We start from the raw sequence: 17,507 nt of genomic DNA on the forward strand, positions 1-17,507 counted from the left end.
TCGGTTCCAGCGAAATTGCTGTAGAGCGAAATCCTAGTTTAGTGAAATAAAAAATCCCATTGAAACACATCGAAAACCCGTTTAATGTGTTCCAATGGGCTGAAAAACTCACCATCCAGAGAAGATCCTCCATAGGGGCAGCCATTTTCAGTGCCTGTATAGCGAGGAATCAGTCCAAAAACACAGCGGGGAGACATTTTACACAGCAGGCAGGCATTTTGAAGCCACCGATCAGCTGTTTTAAAAACGTCGTAGTGCAAAGAATTGGTTCCCGAAGCAGGGAACCGATTGTCACAAAGTGGATTTTGCCTATTAAAACATTGTTTTGCGATCGCAAAAGTGATCGCAAAACAGTCATCATATAGCAGTTTCGTCATTTAACGAGGCAATCGTTATCAAGGCACCACTGTAGCTGCATTTTGGATTTATGTGCTCTCAATTTACTTGTTTAGAAGCCACAACAGATATTCCCAGCCATTCACCAGCTGCACACCAAGCAGGATCCATACCCAGATCGGTTGTTCTTTGCTTCTAAGCCTAAATGAGATCCTGCTGCATGAGGAAAGAATGTGCAGCCCCATAGATCCAGCTTTTACAGAGGTAGTCCAATGTGGGTTCCCACTTTGTGTAGAACATGAGACACTCTGCAGAAGTGGGGAAAGAAGATTGTCTGTACTGCACAAGGAACATTGCCTTAAACAAGAAGAAGGAAACACAAGGGCCCTTGTGGTATTTCCCTTTCCCTTCTCCTCTAGCTGCTATCTTTACCCTAAACTGCTACCCTTAAGGTACTGGGTTTAAATTCATCATCTTGAGCAAACATCTTCATAATTTCTCCTGTCTGGATTTCTTCTGCTAAAGGGACCTTCATGCAATTTCATTGTCAGTGTATGAGTCATCACTGAGCCCCTGTTGAGTATTAGGCTGTACACATACATGGCCTAGTATACTGTGCCTCACATTTACTTCTGATCTTTCTTCATGGATATAGCCATGTTAATCTCTTGGGGCAAAACCAACAAAGAGTCCTGTGGCACCTTTAAAGATTAAAAAAGTCTATTTTGACATACGTTTTCCCACTCTTCAGATATATGGGAATTTGCCACTTACTTCAGATGTGTGCTTCAGAGGCATGTTGATGCATCTAAAGCGGTGGTCTGCAGTCCATGAGAGCTCAGGCCACAGGACTCTTAGGGCACCATTACACTATGAAAATGAATGAGGAGATGGATTGATCAGGGTTGTTGAAGTCATTTTAAAGTCAGGTGGTACTTCACATAGTTTTTGGGCCGGTGTATGCATCTTATTGGGAAAACTTTCAATCCATTTTTAAACTGTGTTGTATCTCAGTCAAGGGAGCTATGCAAGCTTTTTAAATAGCTGTCTTTGAGGCTTCATCCTGCATCTGTCCATTCTCACACTGATTGCCTCTCACAGCCACTAACTACTGTTGCTGTGTTGTTATTTTAAATATATTTTTAAAATTTCTTTCAATCTGGCATAGCAGGGAGTGAGGGAACTGGCAGCTGGGGCTGGCAAGACGGAAGGCACAACAGTGAGTGGCAAAGAGAAACTGGCAACATCAGCAACTTCCAGAAGTGTAGGAGGGAGCCATTTTCCCCACCCAATCTTTCTCTAGCTGATAGGATTGCAAGGTTTTCCCCGAAGCCCAAAACCGTCATCCTGGCATCCATTACTTAAGAAACATTTCACACACAATTTGCACCAACAGAGGTGCTCACATATGCTGAAACGATTCAAAAAAACAAGAACAAACCAGCAATTTAAAATAATATGATCACCTGCTTGTCACCGAGTAAAATACCTTGCTTTCCTGGGCAAAAAAGTGTGCATTTCCTTGTGCATCATGTAGTAAGAATTTTTAACGATCTATTTAAAAAATGCTAAACCTGATTCAAAAGCAGACTTTTTTTGACATGTGACCACACCCTTAGTTATACAGTATTTGCTCTTAATCTTACCACTCTTAGATGTGGTTTTCCCTCTACTCATAGTATAATCTCTCTCAAATGTTTTCCCAAATGTCTTGTTTGACCTCCACCTGCCACTTTCTTCCTCCGTTTCCAATTCCACCAGTTCCAACTATCTCCACACACACAAACACACACTCCTTATGAATTATTTTACATCAGCCACCCCAAAAGTTCTTGAATAAAAATGTCTGGAAACCAGCGAAGAATGGCTGAGGAAAGCAGGTACGTTAGACTCGGAGATAATGATGAGGTGATATAATAGTCATCTTAAAGTATTTGAAGGCCTTTCACACGGAGGATGAAGCAGTCTTTTCTGCTACTCAAGAGGGCAGAAGAACCTTTGGAATCACATTTAGAAAAAGGAGATTCTGCCTAAACTTTAATAATGTGCTGATGTAACAGTTTGACAATGGAATGGACTACTGCTTTTAATCAATTAATTTTTGCCAATGATTTTATTAGCCAAAACATACAAATAAACAATGGAAAGCTGATAAGCAAATGCAACAGAAATAGAAGCATAACTATATTTCCCAGAGAAAAACAGAAGTGAAAGAGAGAGAGAAAAAATAAACTTCTGTAAAAGGCTTCCAAATACTGTATCTAAACATATATCCATACATAGATGTCCATATGCCATGTGTTCATATGTTGATAGTCTTGTAAGGTCTTCTGTCCATGGAAATTACAGCGGGTGGGTGGACCTTGATCTTTCCACTGTTGTAAATGTGTCTTTTGGCAACCATAAGGCCACAGAGAGCCCATTCATGCTGACTAGTAGTTAACCCCCCAAAAGCAGACCGATTAGGAGTACAAAAACATCAGTGAGTAGTCCAATACAAAATTAATATGGATAGTAACTCCCCCTCCCTAATACACCCACCAAATTGAGCCTCAGCTGGCTGGATAGCTCAGAGAGTTAGGTATGTGATTGCAGAGCCAGAAGCTGGGAGTTCAGTTCCACACTGTGCCTCCTGGGAGAAGGGACAGCTTGTGTGGCTTTCGGGCAAGCTGCATAGCCCCAAGGTTCTTTCAGAAGGAGGAGATGGTAAACCTCTTTTGAGTACAGTGGTGCCTCGCATAACGAGCGCACCGTTTAATGACGAATCCACATAGCGATCTATTTTTTGGGATCGCTAATGCAATTGCATTGAGATGTTTTAATAGCCCAAACCTCGCATTGCGATGATCGGTAAGCGTTTCGCTTACCGATCTTCGCATTGCGATGTTTGCGGAACAGCTGATCGGCAGTTCCAAAATGGCCACCAGGTGCCCAAAATGGCTGCCGCAACCATTTTCGCGCGATTTCCTCGCTTACCGAGGCGGCGAAAATGGTGGCGCTATGGAGGATCTTCGCATAACGGTGAGTTTTCGCCCCATAGGAATGCATTAAAGTTTAATGCATTTCTATGGGGTTTTCCCCCTGCATTGCGATGTTTCCGGATAGCGACGATTAATCCGGAACGGATTAACGTTGCTATGCGGGGCACCACTGTATTCTGTACTCTGGAAAGGGTCACCTTAAGTCCAAAACTATTTGGTGGCATGTGATTGTTATTATTTAAACAAGCATATGACTAGGCATGACCATAGCATATGTTAGAGTGATGCATCAGGGGAACTGTAGTGCCTGTACTGAAAGAATTTGCTCAAATCTTTTGTAAAAAGGCACTGTGACATTCAATATATCCCAAACATTATTTTTTTGCTGGTAAGTCATGGCTTGAGACTATATTGGAATGGACTATCTTGGGATGTCATAGACTCTCTTTTGTTAGCGACATTTTAACAAAGACTAGACAACCATATGTCAGGGCTGCTTTCGATGTAGATTCCTGCATTACCAGGGGGTTGGTGAGCAACCTCCCAGCTCTACAATTCTATTATAACTGCCCAATAAATGTACGTTACAGCAATACAAATATGATGTCATTTCACATCCTTGTTACACACTTGTTTTTAGCAATAGAATGATACTAAATTCTAAATATAAACATAAATGATGATGTTTCACATTGAGCCTGAGAGAATGCTGTGCTCCTGAGGCGCTCAAAGAGCAGCCTCTAGAGTCTCTGCAACTGAGGTCCCCCTATCTTTGGGCATTGCCCAAATCTACTTTCCCACCTTAGCCTCCTTTTTGGAATACCCCAGTTGATTTGAACAGGGTGGTCTATTTGTCATGTGATCGCTCATGACAAATAGACCACCTGTTCAAATCAACTGGGGTATTCCAAAAAGGAGGCTAAGGTGGGAAAGTAGATTAAATTAATTAGGCAAAGTGAAAACTCTTGTGTAATTTCTGATCAGCTCCCTGAATCATTGCATAAGACAGCTCCAGTTTCGAGGTTGATTCAAAGAATGCTGTCTCTCAGAAAAGCAACCAGCTTCCATTGATCTTCCATATGGATACCTATGTGGACCTTAGGAGGAAATGCAAGATTTTGAACTTAGCAACATTCTTCTGTTGTTGTTTTTAATATGTTACATTTTGAGATACTATTGTTTGTTGAATGCTCGGTAAAGCATTACTAAACAGACTTAGAAGCAACAAAATGCAAAACATCTCATTCAAAACATTTGTTGTTGATAACAACAATCATAAGGTCTGTTTTGTGATTAGAAGTAGTGTATTATCTTTCAATTTTAGAAACCTGATTCCCCCCCCCCCAAATTCTGATTCCTATTTTGAACTAGTCTACCCAAATCCCCAGCTACTTTCAACACTTGTATAAAATATACATGAGAACAGGTTCCTCAACATCTCATTCAGTTTGGTCCTTAGTTGGAAAATAATTATAATCTATCATCAGTGATCTTACATCAGGAATCAAGGCTAGGCCTCAAGCAGAGTCAGCTCAAAGGAAGGTCATCAAGGGAGAGTCATATGCTGCATAAATTTCGCCAGCAGCCAGGGAGATGACTGTTTATGATGATATTTGCATCCAGTTAAACGAAGGGTGGCAAGTATAATAATCTACAGTCGGTTATAATTTTACTGAATAAACTTGATCTGGGTTTATACCGTGTAAGAGTAACCTTGATCCACCAGTGTGACTTTTGTCTACATTTACGGCCAAAGACCAAAGGGCTGATAAATACCCCCAAAGCATTCCAAACAGGAACACGTTTTCCAAAGAACTGGGAAGAGACAGGCAGGAAAAACTGTGTTTCAAAGGCCCAGCCTGATGTATACACAGCCTCCCTGGCCTCAAGACAACTCCTGCAGAGGCAAAACACGGCTAAAATATGCCTCTTTTCTAAATGTCAAACATTATATTTAGCTTTTGCAGAGCACATGACAAATAAGCAAGTCATATCATTCCTCAACCTGTTTGCTTTAAAAGACAAGGAAAAGCTGTTCTTTTAAAAAGGAAGGGGAGGGAGAAAGAGGCCTCTATTAAACGCTGCTGGATTTCTTTTTCTAATACCTGCTACTTCAGCCACGCTCTGACCTTGCAGTCAGCTCTTATTACCTAATAAACACCGCAAGTGTCTCTGATATGGTTCCTACATCTTACAAAAGTGTGTGTGAGAGAGAGTGAGAGAGAAATGTGGCCCTCCAGATGGCAATGGAGTGTTACTCCCTTCACCCCTGGCTATGTTGGCTGGGGGGGGGGGGTCAAATAAATGGCAGAGAGAGAACTAAGGACACCCTTCATCAATACTATTCCTTCCAGCCAATTCACAGTGGCTCTATTGGCTATAAAAAGAGAAAAGGACATAAACAAATACAGACCTCCAGGTCATAAACGTTTCTCCTCTAGACTGTTTGCATTGGAACAGGCCATGCAAGTCCACATAGATATGGAGTTCCGATTATTGTGAGACAAAACTCAAGTGATTTATTTTTCACTCTTGACATAGTTCAGCTTGAGGGAAAAAGTCATTTTAAACTATACTGTTAAGGAAAAACAAAGATAGGGAACAAAAACCTTAATGAGAGAAAAAAAGATAAGATAGTCTTACGAGGCACAACAGTAATAAAGCAACACTCCATATTTTTATTTTTATTCTGGCAGTCGAAACATCAGTCCTAACAACTTCATAGGCTGGGGTGGGTGAGGTAGGACCCTGCAGAAGTTGCTGCAGGGCCATCTGGTAGAGTCAGGGATGAGGGATGCTGGGAGGTGCAGCCCCACAATGGTGGGAGAATGTCTTGCCACCCCTGCTAAAGATGCTGGCCGATTTCAAGAGCAACTAAAGTTACTGAGTACAAGACTAGATATGAGACAGAGGAATTAACAGCAATTTAATTTTATTTGTAGAAATGTCAGTGTGGAAAGAAGCTACAGGTTTGAAAAACAAGAGTATTATTTCTGTCTTATGCAGGGGCCACCCCTGCTTATGTATGCTGAGTAAATATGAAAAAAAAGAGACTTCTTTCCAATTGCATAGCCTCTTTAATCATCTTTCTGTTCACAGGGAGTTACAAGCAGATTGTTTGTTTTTCTCTTTGTACGTATCCTACCTTTTCTCCAATGAACTACAGGCAGCATCCTTCACTCTCTTCTCCACTTGATGGTAACAAGAACGCCGCGAGATAGACCAGGCTGGGAGTGTGGCTTGTCCAAAGTAATTCAACGACTTTCAAGTGGAGATTTGAATTCATGTCTCTTAAATCATAACCCAGTATGTACTCTAAACCAGTGGTTGCCAACCTTGGGTTTCCAGATGTTCTTTAAAACTCCAAGAAGCCTTCACCACTAGCTATGTGGCCAGGATTTCTAGGAATTATAGTCCAACAACATCCTGGGACCCAAGACTGGGAACCACTGAGCTAAACACGACACCCGTCTGGCTGTCAGAGATTCCACAGATTAACTGGATGTTTAGAAATCCCACCAAAATGGCATGGTGGGTCTGGAATCAAGCATCATCCCAGTTAACAACCTTCTTCTTCCAATGTCTCCTTTGTTACAGCTTTTAACTAAGATATTTGGTGTAATTTGTATATATAAAATAATAGGCTTCCCCTGACTAGTGGAAAAATCCAACTTTAGTTGCAACTTAACTACCTCATTGAAATGAATGGGGTTTTGTTTAGCCAACACTGGCATCTCCTATCAATAGGGATTACAACTGCATCTAGCCCTAAGAATGTTTTATTTCTAAATATTCTCCAAGTCTTACTACAATGTTATAAATGACTATGTTTGATGTGATATGCACCACTCTGATGTGTGTTATGTGCTGTCAAGTTGGAATTGACTTACAGCAACCGCAATAGGGCTTTCGAATGAAGTATTTAAGGAGTGGTTTTACTAGTTTCACGCACACACCCCACTCAGTTTCCATGTCCAAGTAGGGATTCATACCCAGATGTCCTGAGCCCTAGTCTGTCACACTATCCAATTCAACACACTGGGTATCGTACTCTGACATGTCAACTGTTCAAATCCCAAAGTTCACTTTTATTTAGACAGGGAAGCTTTTACTTGTGCAGACTGCAGTTTCCTCAAAGCCAATCTACAAACCAGTTAAACTGGATTACTTACATCTAAGCAGGCAGCTAGAATTCAAAGGTGCTTATGTCCACAGAGGTGTGATTTGCATCTTGAATCATTTAATCTAATTGAACTATGGCGGGACTTGCTCTTAAATAAGACTGCCATCTTCAGTGTAATTACCAAGAAATACATCTTATTTAGTCCAATCTATATTTGTTTCTTCATCCTGATCCTTTATGTGCATTGATCACTTTAAGTTTAGAACACACATTTTGAGACCTGTAGTGCCAGGATACAATCTTACAAACTCACTGTTTGGAAGTAAAAAGAAGCAGAGCTTATGAATAAATAATTTGAATCCTCAGTAAGTTCATGAAGGATAGTTTTCTATTCCGTTCTTAGCCTTCGAACTACCTGTTGCCTATAGAGAACTTTTCCAGGAGGGCAAGGAGACCTTTCTTTTCACCAACTTCCTTAAGTTGACTAACTTTAGAATCAACACCATTGTGTTCGATTTAAACCAAGAGTGGGTAATGCTTTGAGTTTCCAGACAATCCCCCTCAGTCCCACCTGCCCCACTGTATGGCAACCAAAAAAACATCTGGAAGGCCTAAATTCCCCCCCCCCCTGATTTGAACAGAGTGGTTCTATGTAATTCCTATATAAAGTGTATCAGTAACAAAGCATCAAGAACGGAGAAAGCATAACATAGATCATACAATGTCAAAATTAAAACTGCAACTAAAAAATGGTTGATCAGCACATTAGAACCTCAAGCCAGCCATCAAAAACAGAAAAAAAGCAACAAGAGTCCTTAATTTGACTTTGAAAGGTTAACCATGAAGGTTTTTGTTGTTATGTGCAGTCAAGTCGGATCTGACTTAAAGACCTTAACAGAGCTATCAAAGTGAGTAAAATATTTAAGAAGTGGTTGAATAGTTCCATGCCCCCAGTGAGTTTCCATGGCTGAGTGGGGTTTTGAACCCTAGTCTCCAGAATCCTAGTCTGTTACTTCATCCGCTACACCTCACTGGATTCCCAACTGTGAGGGACAGCATACTAATTTCTGTTCTCTTCCACCTAAAATGCTCACATTAGCACAGTCAGAGATTTTGGGGGTAGTGGGGGAAATGCTACCAAAACAAGCAAAATATTTATTTAAAAAACAAAGGGAGCTAAAATGAAACAGAGATCCCTATGGTATAAATTCAGACCGGAGTAGTGTCAAAGTAAGCCTGTTGTAACTAAGCATAATTACGAAGAGCACTGTTTTATAAGCAGTACAGTGGGGTCTTGACTTGAGAACTTAATCCGTATTGGAAGGCGGTTCTCAAGTCAAAAAGTCTGTAGGTCAAGTCTCCATTGACCTACAGTGCATTGAAAACCGATTAATCCCGTAACAGGCCATTTTTGTTCCATTTTGGTTTTTTCTGGTCTGTAAGTCAATTCTCAGGCTGCAAGTCAAACCTAAATTTTGCGGCCAGAGAAGTCTGTAACTCAAAAAGTCTGTAAGTCAAGCCGTCTGTAAGTCAAGGGTCCACTGTATGCAAAAGCATGTGTTTTGGAAGCTTACATTGAGTAACACAGTCACTAACTTGTTCCTTATGTTTTTAAGCACCCATACTCTGATATGCAACACACGCAAACACACATTCACTCACAGAAATTTTTGCTTTTTAGGATATATGTGGGTGTGCGCACACATACCCACATGGTCCCCATATAGCAAAAAGTTGAATGTGTTGGAAGAATAACTTAAACTATCTTCCTTGAAGTGGCAGCCTGCACCTAGCTGTATAAGCTGTTGTCTGACACAGGTATGTTACTACCAATATATACTAAGTTAAGCACAAAACAATGGAAGACCTCCAGAGGTTATATTCAGATTGTTTATTGTCAAGTTTATGACAAACACTCTGCCATAGTGTGTCTACATGCACCCAATTCCACATCAACTGCTCAAAATAGCACTTGCAAAAATTACAGTAATCCAGTCATAATTCATGGTTTGTTACATAAATGTTTTAACAAGCACTAAAATGGAATTACAGTGTATTCTAGGTAGTCTGTTATTGCTTGTTGACACTGCAGCTTTGGATCTATTGGAGAGAATCCACTGATATGCCTGAGTTATCTTACTGCATTGTTTTACCAAACTCAAACTATAAAATGCTGGAGAACACTTAAAAAGAAATTTATCATTGCTAGTGGACATGTTGCAATCATAGCACATGAGCATGCCAACTTCATGGTATGTTTCAATAAGGCTTATTATCAATGTTTTATGACAGCCATTCCTATAATTGAACAATATAGCCAATAAAATAATGGGTCAGGATCTAAGGGGTCACTTTTCAGCATTCATAACCCTATAGTACTAACCCATCCTTCCCAAAGATGCATCTCCCAAAAAACAGAAGCCCTTCAAGGAGTGGCATTTCAATAGGCACAAAAAACTACTATTTAATTGAAAAATCAGCAGATCTTCCCTGACTGCACCTGTAGTGCTTTGCATGTTATACAGGTATCTCTGGAACTCAGCCAAAGAGTTCAGGTTCACTATTTCAGAACCTAAAGACCCAGTCTGATGTTTTGATGCATGCTATGCCAAAGTGATGTCACAAAAGCAGTATTTTCCCTACATTACGTTATAACCCCAACACAAATGCTTTGTATTGGGTTGGCAAACATTCAATTCAGCAATCAAAAAACCACTCAGAAGTACGCAGGTAGCTAACTGCTTTGAATAAAACTGGTTACTTGTTCAGTGGCTTCATGCTTGCAAGATCAAAATGTGCTCTAATGTGATAGGCACAATTTGGATGACTGTGTATGTTATAATATAGATTCCATATTTTTAAAATGCTCTGATACTTCAGGAATAATCCGCTGTTTCATAAACTAATTTTGTATGTGAGAGTCATTGATAGTTCTTGGCCACCATGCACACTTAACTATAATGTCTCAAAATATATCATTTTGTAGCATACATTCCAATCCTCATTTTAAAAATAGTTATACAAGTAATTTTAGATAAAGCAGGGGAACACACAAAAGTCAAGCACTGGCTGACTAACTGTGGTAAAATGTAAAGTTAACTATGAGAAGACATAGGCCAAAATCCTGTTGCTTAGTGTAGTAAATCAACTACAGCAGGCCCACCGAATCATTAGAGATTTGGTAGGTCAGCTCCTCTACAGGTTCCATTGATTCAAACAGACCTACTCTGTGACTTACTTTAGCACAGTAAGTTACAGTCAGAGTAGGGTTATTTGAATTAATGGAATTTACAGAGGAACTGACTCACCAAATCCCCATTGATTCAATGGGGCTACTCTAGAGTGATTTATTAAGTTAAGCAACAAGATTTGGCCATGGTGTATGAATGAAGCAATGCTAGCTGTTGTTTTTCTGCTGGTAGTTGGCAAGATTGCTGTCAAATTGCTCATTTTCCAATTTATTTACTCTTTCAATATTTCTGGTCAAATGTTGTCTTGCTACTGAGGAAGAAATGGGACTAAAATACTACATAATTCTATAGTCCTTTCTTGGGACCCAGATGACATCATTCATGCCTAGAATTCTCTTAGAGAGAATCAAATACAGGTGTTCTGACCCTCTTGCCCCTGCCAAAAAGTCTTTGCACAAAGATTGATAGAAATGGCAATGTACCATGGGTGTGCTAACATTAACAGAGCATACAACACAAACTGACACCATGAAAGATATCTTATAAGGGTCTGTGTCAATGATCCCATAAACAGTGACAGAGAATGCATGCTGCCTCCATGATGTTAGACTACGACTCTCATCAACCCTGGCCAGTGGGGTCATGAGGGCTAAGGTAATGGATGCTGGAGTGCAAAAACTGCTGGAGAACGAAAAATCCCTCTGACTTATCCTGAAGAAATATTTGTGTGATTCATTTTTTTTCAGTCAGAGAAACTATTTGTCACAACTACTATCTCAGGGATCATTAAAAAAATTTTGAGGATATTATACATTGCTTCTTGCATTATACAAGAGAATTTCTCCAGGTTCCACTCTCAACACCAGTCCTTTGATTCCACAGGTGAACACTTGCATGATCCATCACTGATGGCCATCATCAAATGCATCCCATAAACAACATTTCTAAGGATCAAGATATAATGGCAAAATCCAGATGTTCATGTAAGCTTTGCACACTTGCCATGGTTAACTGCAGCCAACGGCCAACTGCTAGGGCACACCTCGGGTATGAAATAAAGTATGTGACCAGGCATGAGACTGAGACACTTCATGGGCACCGTGTCACTAGACACTGTAAGTTATGTGATCCACATGCAAACAGAAGCAGAATTCTGATCACTGGCAATGTCCAAGTTTAAAATATGCAGATATCAGCTGATTGTATGGCAAATTTAACACATAATGCCTTACCTCCTGTTGTTTACTGCAGTAAGTCACATTAGACTAGGGCCACTGAATCAATGAAGATTTGGTGAGTTAATGCCACTATTTGAAATGGGCCTGTAGTAGCTGTAATTTAAGTCATAACTAGAGTAGGCATATTCTAATCAATGGAATTTACAGAACAGCTGCCTCACTGATTCAATGAAGAAACCTCTTATACTATGTAATTTCAGCCACTGCCACTTGGACAAGAGGTCTTCTGATTGTATATTGTCACATTGCTTCTCAGCATGCGGAAAATATATCTTTCTGAGTAATCAAACAATAAGATGACCTCCTTACCATGAAGCCAGCTATAATGAGTGCTAAACTTGTGAAGACTGAAAGGTTGACTTTCAGTAGCACAAACACACCCTGAAAAATTATGGCCTTGTTCCTTTTTTCAACTCACTGATCTTGCTGTGGGTAGGAGGAATTTTCAGTCTTAACAAGGTGAAATACAGCAAGGTGATAAGATGGTATACAAGAGAAGATGGGCTAAGTCTGCATCCTATATTATTTATTTTCTAGTTTGACATAAACAACTTTGCTCTATAAATTATGTATTCAGGAAGATGAAACACACAATTTTATTCTAACAATCAACTAGGCAATCTATGTCAGCTGGGATTAGTCATAAGAAATGTGGGTGAGATAGTCAAAAACACCCAAATCCCTGCCTGATCAATGCACATAATGCAATTAGCTCCACACAAGCCAGACGTCTGCAGTTTCTCTTGGAAAACCAAATGAAATTAGAAATCCACTGGGATCTTCCTGACATATTATCTCCAGCACTGTATCCTTAAGCTTCGAATATTTCGTACCATGAATCTGTACAATGAACTTCAAAACAGTAAGTATTCGAAAGTTATTTTGTTTTGAAAAGTGCAAATACCTTCCCACATCAACATCAGATCAAAGAAACTTTCAGCACCTGAACACTTTTTATGTTAGTGCCATAACCCCCACTAAAATCAGGCTAGACATGAAAAAGATCAATATTTTTTATCCTAATTTTCACTTCCATTTTTTGCATATAAATGTCTTTCATTTGTGCTGTATTACTAGAAACTGGCATAAATTTTATGTTGTACTCTAAATGATGTCATATTGTGCTACAATTGAATTTCAAAATGACCTATGTTCCAATTTTTTTAAAAAATAGACACATGGCAAATATTTAGCCCATGTTTAAAACACTAGATACAACCTTTTAAACACAAAGAATACTGCCCTAATAATGTTCGACTTGATATTGTATTTAAGCTAATGTCTAACTGTTGGACCAACAATAAATATTAGCTGAATAATGCAAATGTACATCGCCTTTCCAATTTGAACATCAAAGACTGAGAAAGATTTCTGTGAACCTGAAGGCTTGTATCAAGCATTTTAGAATGCAGATTAAGATATCACTGGGCGACACATTTTGTGGGAGCTATGCAGTGGCTCAGACTCTGAGGTAAACTGCCACCCAATTCTGGAAATTCATGTGGCACATCTGTGCATTCGGCATACACTAAGCTGTGTGATTGTGGTAAGGACTAAGGTTCCCATCTTATATACTTACATGGAGGTATATTCCAGCCCACAGTTCCAATATATATTAAGAGTCACTGACAGCTTTTCTACAAGCAAAACAGTACCAGTTTGGTAGGGATCTAAAACAGTACATGAAAAACTAGAGGAAAAATGTCAAAAAGATTTTATTTATACAAATTAAAGGAAACATTAGCAGAATAACCCTGAGAAAATGCAAGGGTTAGGAATGGGGGGGGGGGAGATGGCTACCCAAGTGTTTCCAGCATTTTTCTAGTCTGAATATAAAATGTCCTCAAATGTGTACAAAGATTAAAATGTTGTCGCTATATCTAGCAATTCTTCTGTGAAGACATTCGTTGACATTTTTTTCTCATTTGCACAGATTTTATATTGAACCTAAACAGTTGGTTGCATCTCAGGATCATTTTTTAAAATGGTTATCATTCCATGCGCCTTCTTTAAAATATAATGTAATAATGTTTTCGTCTTCCACACCCAATTAAATAAACTCCCAAAATGTTTAGTCTTAATGACCATAAGGAAAGCAACAGCTTTTAAAGTAAAACCATTTTTTCAGAAAGCACCTTCATATTCCATTATGCAAACAAAACCCTTAAATGTCCACGCTATTGTGTAATATACCATACCTACACAGACCTTTGAATATACCACTTGATTTTGGTTTCCAAGAGTGGCTCTACAATAAACATGACGTATGACTACAGCCTATTTGCATAATTTGCTGTATCCCTATCACACCATTTATGCTGAATTAACCTAGAAGGAATCAGGGACCCTCATAGTAGACAGGTTTGCTTGTCCTAATAACAATTTAAGATGCCTGTTCATTATGAAAACAAAACAAAACCCTGAAGTTACATAAGACTGATCCACTTCCAGTTCTTTATCCAGCAAGTCTTCACAGTTTTGCAGCCATGAAATTGATATGAGGTTTCACCAAAGGAAAGAGTGGTAGACTGCGCTTGAACTCTGTCATATTCTGAATCACATCTGGCTGCAAAGAAGCATTTTAGAGAGAGACTTTGAGAATTTATCATATGGTATGGTGAACTGAACACAAAATCACCGTTTGCAGGGTAACAAGAGTCCTAAACATGGACAATAAAAAACTTGGCCTCCTCTCCAAATCTTGCTACACAATACTTTCAAGACAAGGTTTCTGAGTTAGATTAAGACTGATTTAAAAATAGTTACTTTATAGAGTTATATATCCAGCAGAACATGACAACGGTTCTTCATTAGGAAAATAATAATAAGTCACTAAAGAAAAGTTGGCCTACAAAATAAAGCTACCATATTAAATTATATCCAACTGGTATGCAAAGGGGTATGATGAGATTATGTTTAACTTGAGACAGGACTAACCTTGGGGTCTTGCATTTACTGTCAGACATTAGCTCTGAAATTTGTTGAAAGAATACATTCAACTATATGCAGATTTCTCTCACTTATAAATCACTATCACCAAGATCCCATATATCTGAAAGGGAGCAGGGCTTCACAGTCAGGCCAGAAGTCTAGCATTTCTCTACAGAGAAGTCAGCCATCAACACATACAAATATGAGGACTTTGGGATTAACACAGAACAAAGGCCACAACAGATTCCAGATCAAAAAGACAACCATTCAGTGACAGCAAAAAATAGTGTTTATACTATAATCTGTGTATAACATCTGAATTGTAGTCATCCACTGCATCAGTATCTAAAAGCCTGCTTACCAGTATCTGAAGTCCATTCAGATACTGGTAAAGAGTCCCAAGCATAGCTGAGGCCCTATTATGAGATGTCAAAGCCACAGTGTTCTTTGGCAGTGACTTATACAGTTTGGCTGATAGAGTGCACCACTTGTGTATTGCTGAGATCCATAAATTACCAATAGGAGCTGCATTTGTATCTACAGACACAGATACAGAGGTTTCACTTACTTCACCCAGATACATGTGGGATGTTTAGGTGACTCTTTGCCATTTACTTTAATCTCCAGCTTGCCTTCAATGCCTCACTATGAAGACCCTTCATAGAGGGTCATTGAGAAGGTGGGGAGGTGGAGACTGCTGGGCTTTCTGAAACTCTGCAAAGCACTTTCTTGCTGTTGTGGCATATATCCTCAGCATGAAGCGTGTGGGTGGAGTCTCACCAAGGTCACCTAAGTCACCACAAGCACAGGGAATCTTCGCAGCTATGCTTTCGCAACACTATCTCTTAAGGAACTCTCAGAGTGAGCCATGAGGATAGAGGAGGAGAGGGAGGAGAGCACAGGGAGAGTGACAGGGGAGAAGCACCGGAGAGAGTCCAGAGGAGAGGAGTGTGTCCTTGTAATGCCCTTATATGGCAACATTTGCCTCTTAGAAGCAACTGTGGTCCTCAGGATGCAATTCTATACAACCTTGCCCAGGAAGAGGAAGAAAAGGTTTCCTTTTTACCTGTGGTAATGCTGGTGCCGGTGCCAGATTTACATCATTTTGGGATGGAAATTCTCCCACAACAGGGCCTATTTAATAACAAAAAAATCACAAAAAAATCATTCAAGTCTCTGTTAAAATACTTCAGTACATGCACACATTCTGAACTGACCGATGCCAAGAACAGAGCTGCTCTTTTTATTGCCTGGAAATCTGGAACTCCTGAACTTTTCTCACATTAACTATCATGTGAGGATATTTCTACCCATCCACTAGAGGTCATAAAAATTCTTCCAGAACTTGTTATTGTAGAAAGTCTTTGGTTTGCACTACAAGCGGCTTCACAGCGCTGACTTGAACAGAGACTGTGGTGAAGTAAACAAATGCACTCAGTACTTACAGGAATCCATCTCTCTTGCTAATACATGTACAGATACTTTGTGCCTTCTTGGAGCATCTATTGCCAACATCTCCTGGAGAAGGAAAAAAAGGATAGCAAAAGAATGACAGAGAGATATAAGAATTTTCCCCGCAGAGTTCACAACATGAATCTGTCTGGCATACTGGAGCAAATGTGTCTGATCCAAGCAACCTGCATCAATTACTAAATAGAACAGAAACACCAAGAAATCATTTTTGCTAACAGGAACGGAAGATACTTTGATGTGCAGACCCCTCAGGCTACCATGGGTATGCTGTCAGGTAAAAACCATCTGGAGGTAGCTATTCTCTTGCTAGGTGAACAATTTCTCTGGGATAGGAAAGCACTTCAACTTTGTTCCAGCTACACAGCAGTTACATCCTGGTTAAGAATGCTGCAAATTTTACTGAAGTTCTTTCTGTGTGAAGCTAAATAAGGATAGAGGCAGAAATCAGATTCAGCAAAGATGAAAACTCTACTGAAATACTGGCAAAATTAAAGGATTTTAAAAGGGGGGGGGAATAGAGGGAAAAAACAAAGTACAAAAGTATTGTGGCACATTAAAGATGAATAAATATATTGCAGGATGTACTTCTATGGATCAAAATCCACTTATTATTTTTAAAAGATTAAAAATTTAGTAAAAGCAACATTAAAATGTATGGCACAAGTATGTCATTTAAGCATAGCTTATTAGATGCTTCAGTAGCTGGAAAGGAGATAAAGCAGCGTGCTCAACAACTGTAATGCCATAGTTTAACTAAAACAAATTTCCATAAATAATTAACATGTTTTTAATATATAATGACAAATCTGCTGAAACCCATGATGTAATTTCCAGTCAATTTCTATTAATGCTGCCCTGGATGCAATATACACTCCTAATTTAAAACAGTTCATGGAAAACAGTCTCCAGCATCATAAACTGAATAAGCTGAGAAGGGTGTAAAAATCAGAGTGTTTTACAATATAACCAGGTAATTTAAATACAAGACACGTATGTCAATAATTAACCTGTTCTTAATATGCAATGATGACAAGTCTGTTGCTTACTTGTAACTGTTTGAGTCATTGTTTGTGAATGCACTCATGGGTCTTTTGCCTGTGCAGAGCCATACCCTGAACATTTCACTGCTGAGTAACCTGAGTAGTACTCTTGACTGACTGGTGGGAACCCAATCCCCATCCCTCTACTTTACATGCCTAAGCATACTGAAGACATTCCGCTCTGATTCTGCCAC

At 39.4% G+C, this 17,507-nt stretch overlaps 1 protein-coding gene across 6 annotated transcripts in view; it reads right to left on the minus strand.

Annotated features, from left to right (window-relative positions):
* Window positions 1-9,316: 9,316 nt before the first annotated feature.
* The window catches only part of IDE (insulin degrading enzyme), a 98,754-nt gene continuing 90,563 nt past the window's right edge, over window positions 9,317-17,507 (minus strand). For all 6 annotated transcript variants that reach the window (XM_078391315.1, XM_020782916.3, XM_020782913.3 and 3 more), the window contains exons 23-25: window positions 16,246-16,318; window positions 15,867-15,934; window positions 9,317-14,435 (exon numbers count right to left, since the gene is read on the minus strand). In XM_078391315.1, coding sequence (XP_078247441.1) covers window positions 14,340-14,435; window positions 15,867-15,934; window positions 16,246-16,318 — 237 coding nt within the window. In that variant the 3' untranslated portion in view covers window positions 9,317-14,339. The remainder of the gene's footprint in view (window positions 14,436-15,866; window positions 15,935-16,245; window positions 16,319-17,507) is intronic.

The sequence above is a fragment of the Pogona vitticeps genome, chromosome 3 (genome assembly GCF_051106095.1).
Source record: "Pogona vitticeps strain Pit_001003342236 chromosome 3, PviZW2.1, whole genome shotgun sequence".
Classification (NCBI taxonomy): domain Eukaryota; kingdom Metazoa; phylum Chordata; class Lepidosauria; order Squamata; family Agamidae; genus Pogona; species Pogona vitticeps.